Source organism: Felis catus, chromosome B3 (genome assembly GCF_018350175.1).
Source record: "Felis catus isolate Fca126 chromosome B3, F.catus_Fca126_mat1.0, whole genome shotgun sequence".
NCBI classification, from domain to species: Eukaryota; Metazoa; Chordata; class Mammalia; order Carnivora; family Felidae; genus Felis; species Felis catus.
The window spans coordinates 38,861,061-38,877,327 of NC_058373.1; the positions used below are offsets into that span (position 1 = coordinate 38,861,061).

Here is a 16,267-nt window from a genome sequence, read left to right on the forward strand (position 1 = left end):
GGACCCGCTGGCGTGTGGTTTTGAAGAGGTGGTGAATGAACATTACCTTCCCGAGTCTCACGTTACGGGCTAGTTTTCTACCATCTCACTAATCCATGAAGCCTCGCCAAACGAACCCTAGGGAGGCCCTTCCTACCATGGAATGCTTGCTTTGCACTTTCGAATCTCCTCCTCTCTCTGTGCGCGTGTACACACACACACACACACACACACACACACGCAAACACACACACACACACACGCAAACACACACACACACGCACGCACGCGCGGCCTTCTGCCTATCTTTACGCGTATCTCATTGCCACAGACCATGGCCTGCAGTAAATGCAGAGAAAAAACTCTCATGTGTGCATTCTTGTCTTCTTTTTTCTTTTCCCCATTCTGAAACATTTGAAACTTATAAGAAACTTAAACAAGCAGGTAAAAATGGCAAGGCGTAAAGCGCATACGGAAACGTCCCCTTTTCCCCCAACCCACTGGCTACGCCAAGTGAGCAGAGGGGGCAAAGCCGAGACGTTTCTATTCTTCTGGGGCTTCCCCGTCATGAGCTCCCAGACGATGGAGCCTTCCTTGGTGACCATCCAGAGATGTTGTAACGCTTCACGGAGACGTTGCTATTAGTGTGATGACTCGGTACGAGACTTCACTTTGACACAAGTGGTCAGGGTCCCTCCCCGCCATGTAGACTGAGTGTTACCGCACCTCTTGGTGTAAGTCTATCAGAGAGGACACTACCCGCCAGAGGACGGTGTGTTGATGCTGGCTGTGCTACGTCGAAAGCACACTCCCTTGAATGGCTGGCTCTCACTAAATAAAACCAAATTTACATGTTTTTAACTCAACTTTAAGTCTAAGGTAGAGTCTAGCACATTCGCTTTTCTCACATAAAAAAGAAAACGCAGGGGCGCCTGGGTGGCTCGGTCGGGTGAGTGTCTGACTTTGCCTCAGGTCATACCTCACGGTCCGTGAGTTCAAGCCCCACACTGGGCTCTGTGCTGACGGCTCGGAGCCTGGAGCCTGCTTCAGAGTCTGTCTGTCTCCCTCCCTCTCTTTCTCTCTCTCTGCCCCTCCCCCACTCGTGCTCTGTCTCTGTCTCTCTCAAAAATAAACATTTAAAAATCAAAAAAAAAAAAAATCAAAAAAAAAAAAAAGAAAATACATTATATTTATTGTCAAGGCTAATATTTCTCCCGTGGACCTCAGGGTCCTGTTTGAATCGCCTCCTTTCTTTCCCCAGTCCTTCGAGAAGTTCTGTCTGTGCTAACGTCAGTACCCTAATTCTATGGTCACTTATCGCTTCTCACCACCCAGTTCCTGCCACTATGAACCGCCTCTTCATGAGGATTTACTGTCTTCGCTCTTCCCAGCTAACTTCACGTCCCCACAGAAACTTCTGGCCTTCTCGTCTGAACTCCGCAGTATCTCTTTTTTTTCCTGCTATCTATCACTCGCCTCTATGAAGCCCTCGGTCACACAGTTTGCTTAGGAGACACTATACACAATAAACGGTACCACAGTACCGGACTGTGAAGAAAAGTAATTTGAACAAAAAGTAGAAAAATGTAATTTTAGGCAACTGTCCTCTGCGAGAACAAGACATGATGTATTGCAACAGAAAAAACAAGTGACACCGCCATTAATATCCAGCGCCCCCGGAACTCTCTGGCACGCCGGCACACTTTTTTATAGCAGGGCCAAGAAAATTCTATTGGCAAATCTTTAGCAATACGTGCACCTGGGAACTCTTATAGAATCTACAATTCAAAATCCAACTTGACTTTCCGTAAACTGACAGGGGCAACGTAGGGCCTCATTTGAGGTTCTGAATCAAAACCTGATATTAACCGCTGGCACTTGATTGGCCAGCTGGGCAGACAGAAGAGCCCAGTAATCTGTTGAGAGATCAACAGCCATCCCACTTTCCCCAAGGGGTACCCCAGAAATAGGAGAACCGGGTTGCCAACACAGCCCCCCAAAACGGCCACCAATAAAGCTGCTCCCACCTGTGATCTGTACACTCAGCCGATGGGACAGCCTTCACATAAATGATAGCGCAGCTCGCCCCTTCCTGTATCCCTGCTAACCCCCATGTACATTCACAAGTGGGGAAGAGTGAGGAACAGTGCCAAAACAAGACTGGCCCTTAAAACTGCGCGGTGTGCGTAAGGGGCGCCTGGGTGGCTCAGTCGGTTAAGTGTCTGACTTTCGATTTTGGCTCAGGTCACGATCTCGCGGTTCGTGGGTTCGAGCCCTGTAACGGGCTCTGTGCTGACAGCATGGAGCCTGCTCGGGATTCTCTCTCTTGCTGTCTCTCTCTGGCCCTCCCCGACGTGTACTCTCTCTCTCAAAATAAATAAGTAAACTTAAAAACCAAAAAAGATTAAAACTGTGTCGTGTGTGCACGCAGAAAAACAATGTGGGGGGCAGCCGAGCACGGTGGTTAAGAGCTTTGGAGTCAGAGTGCCGGGGGTTCCTCCACTTTCTACCTGTGTGACCTTGGGTGAGTTACTTAGTCTCTCTGGGCTTTAGTTTCCTCACCCACAAAACATGGACAATGGCACCTACCTCATGGGGTAAGAATTCAATGAAACAATCCACTTAGAATACTGCCTGACATAGATAAATGTTGGCTATTACTATTAGGTGGGACCATATAAAACTGCCATTTTGGAGGTCAAAAATAATAGTATTGGCAATTTTATAACATCCAACCTATTCTTGCCATCATCATCACCACTATTGTTATTGCTGTAACTGTGCAATGGGTTTACTGTCAACAGGGGCTTCCTGGGCTGAACTCTCAGATGCTACGGGTCTTACAGTCACAGGGGGGTTGCCCAAATTTGCCAAAGCCAAGATTCATGGCTGGGGAGAGACACAGACACGGAACTCGTTGGCTGGAGTCTTCCTTCACTCTTTGTTTTCCCTCTTCTGCCTCGCCACATGGATCGAGAGCATTGTGGGCGCCACTGAAGAAATGAACACACACAGACACACTTACGGACACACCAGATGCAGGTACCTTGAAAGAAATCACAAACACTCCTTCGGTTTCGCTTCCATACTGCTGAATAGCCTCTTCGTCTTCTGTCACCATAACGATTGGCATCCTATCCTGGCAGTGGTGATAATACCAAACGGCTGCATTGTATATGCTCCTAGAAAAGCAAGGGCACATGAGCCCTCCCAAGGCAGACAAACACAAGCTACGGTCCAAAGCTTCACACCGCCCTTTTGATCTGCTATCCTTCGGTTCATGAGGACGACCACCCATTCATTCAACAAGTTATTTCCCGAACACTGGTCATAAATATGCCCTGGGTTGGGCAGTCTGGGGGATAAAACACAAATCAGAGAGCACCCGACAAGCCTCTTCCTCCCTAAGACATTCAACCACCACGGCAACCTCTTTCATTTCTTGATACGGCCTAGAAACCACAAGGCTCTGCCGTCTTTTAATACCTTTTGGCTGGAAAGCCATTACCATAGCACCACACGGATGACAAGCGAGGCTACGTGAGGTTTCAAAGCTGGAGAGACAAGTCTGGCTAAGAGAAAAACTACGCTGCGTCCAGCTCAAGGTCACAATCCAATAAGGTCTGCGATGGAGTCAACACAAAATGTCTGGAAATCTTCCTGAAAAGAATCGGAATTGGAAAACACAGCCTGGGGCTGGAGACGTGTGTTCAAGGCTGGACTGTGTTTCCAATGAAGTGTGTAAACTTGGGACAGTTGGTCTCGTAGGCATCTGTTTCCCTTTCTGGAAATCACAACGCTACCTAAGGTTCCTTTAGTTTTAGATTAAAAAAAAAAAAAATTCAGCGGACATATACTGAGTCTCTCCTAGGTGCAAGCCTGTGTGGTTAGTAAGTAAGATCCTTCTAACTGCTCACATGTGACCTGGTCTAGAGAAAGATTGGCTTTCCTTTCTGGTACTGAGCCCTGTGGGAACTTAGGACTATAATTAAGGACTCAGTACGTATCAGTGTTTATTTTACTTTAGAGAATTTAAATATTTAGTGGCTACACAGATAAAGAATTACAAGGAAAAAGATGATGGAAATGTTTTGTACGGATAAGACAAACAAGGTCCTCGGCCCTCTGCAGAAGAGCAGAGCAGGGGCTGTGGGTGCCCAGCGCCTGTGCAAAAGGCCCACCTCTGACTCAGCTGCAGGTGGGTGGCAGTTCCGCCCCCCCCCCCCCAGGCCCACTGGGTGGAGTTAACACCCCTGCAGAATGACCCTCAGCTAAAGGCAGAAGTCTCCTTTACACGACACCCTGGCCTCCGCTCTTCCAGATGACTTCTGAGGCAAATACTACGTGGCTTCTCAGAGGCTCCCAGTAGGACTGAGCCTCAGTTTCCCACAGCAGCAACGCATCCTTAACTGCTCTCCCTCCTTCCCTTCTGTCTCACTCCCCGCACTTCCTCACTGCCGTTTCAGGGAACTGCCTCCCACATCAACAACCCACACCCAACCCCTTGCTTCAGGCTCTGCTTTTAGGTGTATCTAAACGGCTGAAACAGCCTGACCAGAGTTAACCTACCAGTTCCGGTTTAATAAGACCGGTTGGGATAGGAGAGCAACTTCTACCAGGAAAATTGGATAATCTTAGCTTAAAAGTAGATCCCTCCCCTCCCACACCCCCACATTCAAGTTATGACTTCTGGATCCCTGGAAGGTTCCTACCAGCTGCTGAGATCTGGGGCAAACACACTCTGAGTATCTACAGCTCCCTAATGACAATTTCTAAAATATGTATGTATTCGAACGACATATCTACAACAGTGGCACGTTAAGCATTTCAGTATTAATCACAGTTCCAGAATAACTACTGGTTTATTCTAGCGCGCTATTTAGGTCGACTCCCAGATAAAGAAATTAAAGACAGTCCTGACCATTCACAGCCATTGGGGGGTGCCATACCTGGTCTGCCACTTTTCCATGGATTCTCCTCTCTCCCGAGGGAGGTAGCAGAACTGTTGGAATTCGTTAGCAAAGAGAATGCAATCATGACGGGCATCCCTCAGGAGGTTTCGCAATTTGTTATACTGTCTGGGACACAGAAGAGAAAGAGAAATCTGACACAGCAGGTACTCATCGACTGCCAGCTCTTGCTAAGGATCAAAGAAGATGAGGCATTTCAGGACAAAAGATTGATTATTTCGAACCCAAGAGACATTTATTTCTATTGGCCTCGGCGTGGGTAGTACTACGGGGCTGTTGTTTCTCAATTTTGCCTGCCGGAATGTGCTCAATCACATTAATTAGCCTGTGGATCAATCACTCTGCCCTTTCCCCTTCTAGACGTGTGGCCATTTATTCAGTGATTACACGACCCTGCCCCGCACGGCCCCCTCTTCAGAGGCTCGCGGAGGATAGCAGGCAAAGCAGAGTTTGGCACTTTACTCTTGTACCTCGCTTTGTTCTAGAAACGGCAGTAGGCACTGGTACATTTTACTTTGTGCTGGCAGCCCCAGAAAAGTTCAGGTGACGGAAAGAAGTCTGGGGATTTATCTGTGAATTTTATTTACGCAGCCAACTCATTTACATGAATGACGGCTAGCTGCCATCTGTCAGACAACTAACAAAGTTTTCAGGTTTCTTCCAAACGGAGATCCTTCCGATAGTGCTAGCCAAAGTCTCTCATCAAATCTGCACCTCATACGGGTCAGGATCTAAGATGGTGTTTTTCTCTTTTCTTTTTCAGAAGGTGCTTTTCGATAGTCGAGGTGATATGAAATACAGAAAATGTTCACAGTTATCTTAAAGGAAGCCAATTGTTTACTTAAAAATGGATTGATATTAAACTAGATGTTAAATTAACATATAAATCACCCAAGGGAGATGATTGGCATTTAACATGTGTTCTTTGTTAAATGTATATTTATTTTCGGGAGGGACAGAGTGCAAGTGGGGGAGGCGCAGAGAGAGAGGGAGACACAGAATCCATAGCAGGCTCCAGGTTCTGAGCTGTCAGCATGGGGCTCATATTCACGAGGTATGAGATCATAACCTGAAGACGAAGTCGGACGCTTAACCGACTGAGCCACCCAGGCGCCCCAAGATGTGTTTTAACATAATAAAATTTATGCTTTCCCATTCCTACCCGCAGCCCGCTGCCATGTTTTTTAAAAAAAAAAAAATGAGTCTTTGGGCGCCTGGGTGGCTCAGTCGGTTAAGCATCCAACTTCGGCTCAAGTCATGATTTCGTGGTTCGTGGATTCGAGTCCCATGTCAGGCTCTGTGCTGACAGCTCAGAGCCTGGAGCCTGCTTCGGATTCTGTGTCTCCCTCTCTTTCTGGCCCTCCCCCCCCCACTCACACTCTGTCTCTCTCCCTCTCTCAAAAATAAATAATAAACATTAAATTTTTTTAAATGAGTCTTTATATTTAAGCAAAAGAACTCTCCAACTTCTCTTCTTTAAGTAAATGCTAATCACCAATATCTGTATCGTCTTAACACTTAATTAGAAAACAAGACACAGTGATTTTATTTTCTTAGTAATTCTAATTTTGAGCTATTTTAAAAAGAATCATCAAGTAATAGCACTTACACAATTTCATAATCAACAAAAGGATTCGGTGTCGTTGCTGTGAATGGCAGCTGTCCTTGACAGGATCCCCCTTGCGCCAAGAAAAGCTGCCCCCCACCCCATCTCAGAAATGCCTGGAACGTAACTAACTGGTAGTCTTCCCACCTTCACAAAGATATATTTGAAGTCACTTTTAAAACTCTTAGGATATGCACAGAGGAGTCTACACCACCCTGTTCCCAGTGCCCGTCCCTGCACAGTAGTAAGGTGAAAACTTTTACTTTCTGCTGGACCCATTTCTGTAATGCACAAATTCTTCTAAAGGAGCGCTTATTTCTTACGCAATTAAGGATTTTAGAGGAGACTTCATAAACAACTGTAATTTATTATTTCAGAGACGACACTGAAAAAATATCGCCCATTTTTCCTGATCTTATCGTCCACAGTATTGGCGCCCTTTATCTACCCCTAATAAAGCACCTGGACTTAGTGCACTTTTTTGTTTACCAATTACCTTCTATATTGAAGGTCCTTCATTTAGCAAATATTGGCTGCATTCCTTCCCTTTTGCTCCACTGAGCGCCCTCAGGGGACACCATCTAAGCATCTCCTTTCTGTCCTTTGCTTGCGGTGGCCACGGGCTTGCGGCGGCCATGGCAAAATTACCATTCCTCGAGAAAATTAAACCAAGAACTACCCTATGACCCAGCAACTGCACTTCTGGGTGTATGCCCCAAAGGACTGAAGACAGGGTGTCAAGGACACATTCCTGTATCAATGTTCGTGGCAGTATCATTCACAATAGCCAAAAGGAACCAAGGAAGCAACCCAAGTGTCCAACGACAGACGGATGCATAAACAAAATGCGGCATGTACATGCACGGGAATATTTTCCAGTCTTTAGAAAGGAAGTTCTGACGCAGGCTACAACATGGATGAACCATGAAGGCGTGATGCTAACTAAGCGAAATAAGCCGGTCGCAAAAGGAGGGACACTGTGTAAGATTCCACTTATATGACGTAAGGTACTTAGTCTCGTTTATAGATGCAGGACGTAGAATGGTTGTTGCCAGGAGGCTAGGCGGAGAGGGAGGTAGGGAGTTAGTATTTAATGGGTGTAGAGTTTCAGTTTAGGGAGATGGAAAAAAGTTCTGGAGAGGACGGTGGTGAGAGCTGCACGAAATGTGAATGTATTCAAGGCCACTGACCTATAAACTGAAAAGCGGTGGGCGACTGGATGGCTCAGTTGGCTAAGCATCTGACTCTTGACTGTGGCTCAGGTCATGATCTCAAAGTTTGTGGGTTCAAGTCCCACAGTGGGCTTCACGCCGACAATGCGGAGATGCTTGGGATTTTCTCTCTCTCTCTCAAAATAAATAAACTTTAAAAAAGTGTTTAAAATGGGAAATCTTATGCCAAATACATCTACCACAATTAAAAAAAAAACAGCTAGGCTAACTGGCAAAACAAAATAAAAACAAAAATCAGAACCAGCCATTTCAGTGGGAGAAGTGCCATGACGGGGAGAGGTGCAGAGTGTGACAAGAACATGGGAGGGACGGGGGAGATGACATCTGAGATGAGAAAGGTGAGTGAGAGTTAGCCAGACAAAGGGCCAAGGGAGGAGAGAGGAGACAGAAAGTTCAGGATAGCAGACAGTGGTTCACATGCCCAAGAAATGTTTTCCAAATGCATAAATGAACTCTCATCTCTTTGTGACAACAGTGGTCCAAATACAAGACAACAGGGTGTCAGAACAAACCCTGACATTTTCAGAACTCAGTTACAGTTTTGCTAGGCTCTGCACACATCCCCTGATTTGCTATCACACTTTATATATATATATATATATATATATATATATATATATATATATATATATTTAAAATATTTATTTTGGGAAAGAGAGTACGTGTGCAGGGGAGGGGTAGGGAGAGGGAGAGAGGGAGAGGGAAAGAGGGTGGGGGGGAGAGAGAGAGAGAGAGAGAGAGAGAGAGAGAGAGAGAATCCCAAGCAGACTCTGTGCTGACAGCACCCCCGACATGGGTCTTGGGTCTCGAACTCACGAACCGTGAGATGGTGACCCGGGCGGAGATCAAGAGTTGGACGCTTAACTGACTGAGCCACCCAGGCGCCCCTGACACGTGCACTTAGGCCCGGGGAGTCTCCAACCCTGTCCTCAAAAACTGGTGTTCCACAAGCCAGACCCAGGTCGTTTACCAACAAATTAGAGGAATGACAATCCTTCCCCATGTTTAGCAAAATATGTAACTTCGCAAAAAAGAATTTTCTCAATTTAAAGTTTCACTCCCATATATTTCCCTTAGACTTGTAGGGCACGCTTCCATTTGTCAGCTACCTATCAGCAGGGTAAGACAAATGAACAAATGGCCCAAGAATATTAATGGGGAAAGCAGGAAATAGTGAATCACTCTGAGTGTGACAGTCAAGTTTTCTTATAGGCATGTGGGCTTATGGTTGTAATTTAATAGTGCATACACACAATATAGTCATATTTTTTTGCTAGTCAGGGCTGGTGGTGCATACGATGGGATTAGATATATGAGGATCCTGCACGGAGCCAGCAGATCACAGCGCCTTGAACAAGTTTAGCCTGAATGACAGGAGAACAGCAGTTTCAGCGAGTCAAGTACAGCAAAATGATCTGAAGTTTAAAAAATTCCAGTCTCACAGAAGAACCCTGGTTTCCCTAGATTGGCTTAAACACTCCCCCAAATCTCTATTATTTAAACATTTCAAACAATTTCGTAGGGATATGGCTACACTTGCCTTCTTAAGATGGACTTTTGTACAGATGCAACGTCCCCTCCCCCAGACTATATTCTCCGGGGGTTAGGAGTGGGCGTCCCACAACCAGTCCAGGGATGTACAATGTTGTGTTTCTTCAACCAGTTTTTGCAGAATCCTGCTAGGGTCTCAGAAGCTTACTTTCAGAGGTCCTTGAGTTTTTTAAGTTTTATTTATTTAAGTAAACTCTACACCCAACGTGGGGCTCAAACTCACAACCCCAAGATCGAGAGAGAGAGAGAGAGAGAGAGAGAGAGAGAGAGAGAGAGAGAGAAAGATCAATGCTCTTCTGACTGAGTCAGCCAGGCGCCCCAGAGTTTTTACAAGGAAGCTCTATGCCCAGTGTGGAGCTTGAACTCACAACCCCGAGATCAAGAGTCACATGTTCCACGGACTGAGCCAGTCAGATGCCCCTAGGTGGTAGTATTAAAACATTTTCAACGGAGTATATTTTGGGCCATCTGATGTCCTCTAAACCACACTGCCATTTGGAAGCCTCAAAGACAACCTCAAAGGAATGACCCCCAGTCACACCCCTTTGGACCTCCCCCAGCACTCCCTCTTTCTATCTAGTTATGTAAACCAGAAACTCGGTGTCGGCCTTAACACCATCTTCTCTCTGACCTCACATATCCAACTCCACTAATAAGTTTTGTAGGTTTTCTTCAGCTTTCCTGAGATACAATTCATATACCATAAAATTAACCCTTTTCTTTTTTCTTTTTTTTAATGTTTATTTATTTTTGAGAGAGACAGAGACAGAATGCGAGTGGGTTAGGGGCAGAGACAGAGGGAGACACAGAATCTGAAGCAGGCTCCAGGCTCCGAGCTGCCAGCACAGAGCCCGATGCGGGGCTCGAACTCACGAGCTGTGAGATCATGACCTGAGCCGAAGTCAGACGCTCAACCGACTGAGCCACCCAGGCGCCCCTAAAATTAACCCTTTTAAAACATACAATTCAACTTAGTACAGTCACCGAGTTATGCAACCATCACCACGAGGTCCAGACATTTTATCGCCCCAAAAAGAAACTGAGAGCCATTAAGCAATCATTCCCCATTCCCCTGCCCCTGGCAACCACTAGTCTATTTTCTGTCTCTTGGATTTACCGATTCCAGGCATTTCACATAAATGGAATCATAGAAAAATGAACTTTCATGTGGCTGGCTTCTTTTACTTAGTACAATATTTTCAAGGTTCATCCATGCTTGTAGCCTGTGTTGGTCCTTCATTCCTTTTATGGCTGAACAGTATTCCCTCGTATGGATAAACCATGCTTTGTGTAACCATTATCAGTTGATGGACATTTGAGCTGTTTCCACTTTTGGGGCTGTTATGAACACAGCTGCTATGAACATTTGTGCACAAATTTTGTGTGGAGAGAGTTTCGGTTCTCTTGGTTACATACTTAGAGACTTCTACAGACTCTTACCTACTAAGATGCTGTTGGATATTTCTATTTCTTTCCATCTCTAAGCTACCAGCACCTCTCATGTGAACTAAAGTAATAGCTTCTCCACTGGCCCAGTCATCGTTTCTTTCCCTTTTTTTAAGTTTAAAAAAAAAAATGATCTTTGAAAGAGAGAGAGACATACACAGAGAGAGAGAGAGAGAGCGCCCATGAGCAGGTCGGGGGCAGAGAGAGAGAGAGGGTGAGAGGGAGGGAATCCCTGCTGTCAGAGCAGGCCCCCCACGTGGGGCCCAAACCCGTGAAGCTAGTGACCGGAGCCAAAATCAAGAGTCGGATGCTGAGACACCCAGGCGCCCCCCGTCACTTTTTCAAAGTAGGAATGTGATCATATATATCGTCCCACCCTGCTTACAACCCTTCACCAACATCCCAGAGACTCATCCAAGCCGGGGCCTTTTTCAGTTCCTCGAGGGAGCCAACCCCCCCCTCCCCACACCCTGCACAGCAGCCCCCTCACCTGGAAGGCTTTTCTCTTTTCTCTCTCTGGTTCACTCCTACCCATCCCCTAGAGCCCAGGGCAGGCATCTCCCTCAGGAGCCTTTCCTCTCCTCCCTAACTTAGGCTCTCCTGGGACCACGCACCTGTCTCTCAGGGCATCTGTCACAGCTGTAGTCCTCCATCTGCATGATTATCTGAGTAGCACCTGTCTCCCCCTCAAGGCTGTGTCTGCTTTTGTTCATCACTGCATCCTCAGCGCCAGCACAAGTTTCTGGCACACGCGATCTCTGAGTATTTGTTGAATAAACGGATGGATGAATGCTGTGGACAAGACAGCCTCACAGAGTCATCAAATGATCCCTCACTGGGACGCCTGGGTGGTTCAGTCTGTTAAACAACCAACTCTTGATTTTGGCTCGGGTCATGATCTCATGGTTCATGGGTTCGAGCCCCACGGCGGGCTCCGGGCTCATGGTGCCTAGCCAGGTTGGGATTCTCTCTCCCCCTCCCTCTCTCTCTGCCCCTCCTGCGTGCGCACACACACACACACACACACACACTCTCTCTCTCTCTCTCTCTCTCTCTCAAAATAAATAAGCTTAAAAAAAAAGAAATCCATCACTGAATAAGCATTTGAGGATTGCTGGATGGCAGAACATGTGACATGTGATTATCCTCAACAATCAAAAACTCAACACTTTTTGATAATGCTTTATGTATTATGCTTCTATGACCACTTTCTGCATTGATATTACTGAAATCAAAATACAAGATCATATTAAATACAGAACCAGGTAAGACACTATGTCTTTTTATGGTTAAACTCAACTCTGGTGATTTCATCTCAGTAAAACAATGTCATCTGTTGCATTAAATTAAAGTTCATTTGCAATCTTTTTAATTTGTAAATTTGTTTATTTAATATGAAGGTCTGGTTTGCGTTTAGGGCTGTAGCAAGTACTTAAGCGTGAGGACTTTACACCTAGATTTATGTTTAAACACGTTTAAGTAATAATACAATCGAATAAATTAACACTGGGTGTCCATGAGAAAAAAGCCTATAAAAAGCCTTTTAGAAACAAAGTCAATAACATTACTCATGTTGAGTAATACTTAATATTGAATGGTGAATTAGATCATTTGACCTCTTAGATCTTTTCCAATTATAATATTCTATAATTTCAGTATTTGAAAATTTTTAAAGTTTATTTTTTTTTAATGTTTAATTATTTATTTATGTTGAGAGTGTGTGAGCAGGGGAGGGGCCGAGAGAGAGAGAGAATTACAAGCAGGTTCCACTCTGTAAGCACAGAGCCCGATGTGAGGCTTGATCTCACAAACTGTGAGATCATGACCTGAGCTGAAATCAAGAGTTGAACGTTTAACTGACTGAACCACCCAGGCGCCCCTAAGTTTATTTTTTGAGAGAGAGAGAGAGAGAGAGAGAGAGACAGGCAGGGAGAGAGTGCATGAGGGTACACAGGAGGTAGGGGCAGAGAGAGAAGGAGAGAGAGAGAATCCCTAGCAGGTTCAGGGCTGACAGCACAGAGCCCGATGTGGGGCTTGAACTCACAGAACTGTGAGATCACCACCTGAGCCGAAACCAACTGAGCCACCCAGGCACCCCTGTAATTCCAGTCTTATATCATATACTGAGAAACTGTTGAGACTCTGAAGCTATAATGAAGGAATTCAGGAAGGGGTCCACAGGAGAGAAAGCAAGGCATCCTTACACCAGACACTAGACCAACCAGGTATTTTTAATTGACAAAGCTTTTCTAAGCAATAATGTTGCTAAAAGCATATCAAATAGAATGAATTATTTACTAGCATCTCAAAAACCTCCAAGGAAGAACTGAAAAACAGAACAAAACATTTTCCAACATTAAATGAAGCAAAACACCAGAGAGCCTCTGCTAGGCCACTTGCGATTAAATATAAAAAGTCCAAGGACAGGGCACCTGGGTGGCTCAGTAGTTTAAGCGTCCGACTTCGGCTCAGGTCATGAAATCGTGGTCTGTGAGTTCAAGCCCCACGTCGGGCTCTGTGCTGACAGCTCGGAGCCTGGACCCTGCTTTGGATTCTGTGTCTCCCTCTCTCTCTGCTCCTCCTCCCCCACTCAAGCTCTCTCTCTATCTCAAAAATGAATAAACATTAAAAAAAACTTTTTTTAATATAAAAAATAAAAATAACTTCTACCAATAACTTCTACCTAACGCTTTTGAAGTCTAAATTAATAAAGCATATTCCCTGGCTCTTCCATATTCAACAGTTGGGATCAATTATAAAGTTAGCTTTCAATATATGACACTCTCTAGGGCTCAGGTAATTTTGGTCATTTAGCGGTTTCAACCTGAGTACAAAGTGCCGGTTGCTTACCAGGGACACAAAGCACCAAGACCCAAACCTGCTGCTTCCTTGTCCTGCCTCCTCTTTCTCTTCATCAGTTACGTCCAGCACCCTTGCTTTAGGACCAAGGTCAAACCTATTTCCTTCGGAGAGCTTTCGGGCTGAACCCTCACACCCTGTATTTACCTCTGCACTTTGTACAGTCTACATTAAATAATACTGCCTGGGTCTAAGGTGTGCCACCATTACCTTCTTGCACCTAACCCAACAAGACAACAGGTCTGTTGAGAGAGGGACTAATACAGTTGACCTTTGAACAACCTGGGTTTGAACTGTGGGGGTCCACTTCTATGTGAGGTTTTTGTTTTTTGGTTTTTTTTTTTTCAGTAAATATGGTACAGCACTGTAAAGGTATTTATTCTGAGAAAGAGAGCAAGCAGGAGCAGGGGAGGGGCAGGGACAGGGGGAGAGAGAGAATCCCAAGCAGGCTCCATGCTGTCAGTGCAGAGCCCGATGCAGGGCTTGAACTCACGAACCATGAGATCATGACCTGAGCCGACATCAAGAGTTGGAGGCTTAACTGCCTGAGCAGCTTACTTTATTGCAAGAATACCGTATATAGGGGCGCCTGGGTGGCTCAGTCGGTTAAGCGTCCGACTTCGGCTCAGGTCATGATCTCACGGTCCGTGGGTTCGAGCCCCGCGTCGGGCTCTGTGCTGACAGCTCGGAGCCTGGAGCCCGTTTCAGATTCTGTGTCTCCCTCTCTCTCTGCCCCTCCCCTGTTCATGCTCTGTCTCTCTGTCTCAAAAATAAACGTTAAAAAAAATTAAAAAAAAAAAAAAAGAATACCGTATACAATATAGAATATAACATACCAAACATATGTTAATCGGCTATTTATGTTACCAGGAAGGATTCTGGTCCACAGTAGGCTATTAGTTAAGTTTTGAGGGAATCAGAAATTATATATATATGGATTTTTGCCTGTGTAGGGGTCCATGCCTCTAATCCCCATGTTGTTCAAGAGTCAACCGTACTTCTTTTTGTACTCTATAAGGCCTGGAACTATGAGCTCAAAATGTGCTTACCAAATGGGAAAACCAAGATGTTATCGTATCGGCCTATTTCACCACTCCTCATCCTTTGTTTTCGCTTTTAGTATATTTAGAGACATGGTGGAAAAACAATAGTTTTTCATCAATTTAACGACTTTTGAAATGTCCAGGAGAAAAGACATTTAAATTCCAATTCTTTGCTTTTGCGTGTCCCAGGAATTGGTTTTTAAAACAACCCTTAATATTAAAAATATTTTTGAAAACAGAAGCTGAAAAGCCTCAGCAGAGTGCGCGCAATCTGAATGATAGCCACAAATTGATTTTAGTAGCAGAAATTGAAATACGACACCTGGAGCAGCGTTCAAACCTGGATGTGTATAAACGTCTCTAGCTGTGTGTCTGAACAAAATCAAGTTCAGACTCATTTAAAAATATTCAACCTGAAAGACCTGCAATCTAGTTAATGCGCTTTTTTTTGAACAGAGCATGTAATGACAACTCATCATTTTCATATACAAATAAACACACTTTATCTCTTACCGTCAACGTCTGAAGGAGCCACAACACTTAAAAAAGGATAAACACACAGTTTCTGCTTTCTAAATAACGAGGGGTGTTAAGAGGTTGGATGCATAATTCTAATATGGTGGTTCTAAGCAGTCTTCACGTTGAAATCATAAATCCTTTCCCCATGTTAAATGAAGCCAAACCATTTTTCAGACAATTGTTTCAAAGGTGAGCAAACAATTCTTCTTCATTTAGGTACAAGGCAAGCCTTTTGGACTGATTTCAATCAGAGATCCTTTGTTTAGCAAATACAATTAGTATGGTTCGTAGTTTTACTAGTAATGCAAATATAAACCAAGTTACTTCTGGTTTCATGAAGTAAATCACTACAAGTGCAATTTGTATCACAATAAACAGTTTAAAATTTAAAAATACAGCAGTACTCTTTCCCCTTCCCCCCCAAAGTGTAGGCTTCTGAAAAACAATGTATTGAGCAACTAAATGCAAACCAAAAGCCAAGAATCTTAAATACCCATATGCTGGGGACACTGCAGTTTATTGATCTACAGTCAGAGCTCCTGGCCAGGTGTTGAAGCCGAAATATAAAATAACGTTACTGCCTTCCTCACCAGCAAAGAGAATACCAAATTAGTTCAAAAAGTCCCTTCAGACAAAATAATGAATTCCTCCAACAAGGGACCTTTTCTAAAGGGGAAAAGAAAAACACGCCATATAAAAATAAATAAATAAATAATGTGAAATAGATACCTCCGGCCCCTTTGATGCTGCACAGTTTGACAAGCCGTTTGCATGAAAATAATTCCCTTCAACTCCGGAAACTCAAGGATCTCGAGGTAATCTTGAACAACTTTCCAATCTGGGATCATGTAATGAGTCACATCACTCGACAAGAGTTTCCCATCTAAAAACATAATTCAAAACGTAAGCGATTAGACGTTTGCAAGCCTGGCTTATTACTATTTCAAGGTCATGGTGCTCCGGTTTGCAAGATAACTTCCAGTCTTAACTACACCCTAAAGTTTTCGAAGGACATGACACATCTACTTTGGTAGAGGCCCCAAGTTCAGGTAAATTCAGGTA

The 16,267-nt window shown here is 44.6% G+C and overlaps 1 protein-coding gene across 4 annotated transcripts in view; it reads right to left on the reverse strand.

The window, feature by feature from the left end:
- Positions 1-16,267, reverse strand: part of DIS3L (DIS3 like exosome 3'-5' exoribonuclease) — a 34,078-nt gene that overhangs the window by 16,460 nt on the left and 1,351 nt on the right. For all 4 annotated transcript variants that reach the window (XM_045059132.1, XM_045059131.1, XM_045059133.1 and 1 more), the window contains exons 2-4: positions 15,935-16,088; positions 4,929-5,057; positions 3,026-3,161 (exon numbers count right to left, since the gene is read on the reverse strand). In XM_045059132.1, coding sequence (XP_044915067.1) covers positions 3,026-3,161; positions 4,929-5,057; positions 15,935-16,088 — 419 coding nt within the window. The remainder of the gene's footprint in view (positions 1-3,025; positions 3,162-4,928; positions 5,058-15,934; positions 16,089-16,267) is intronic.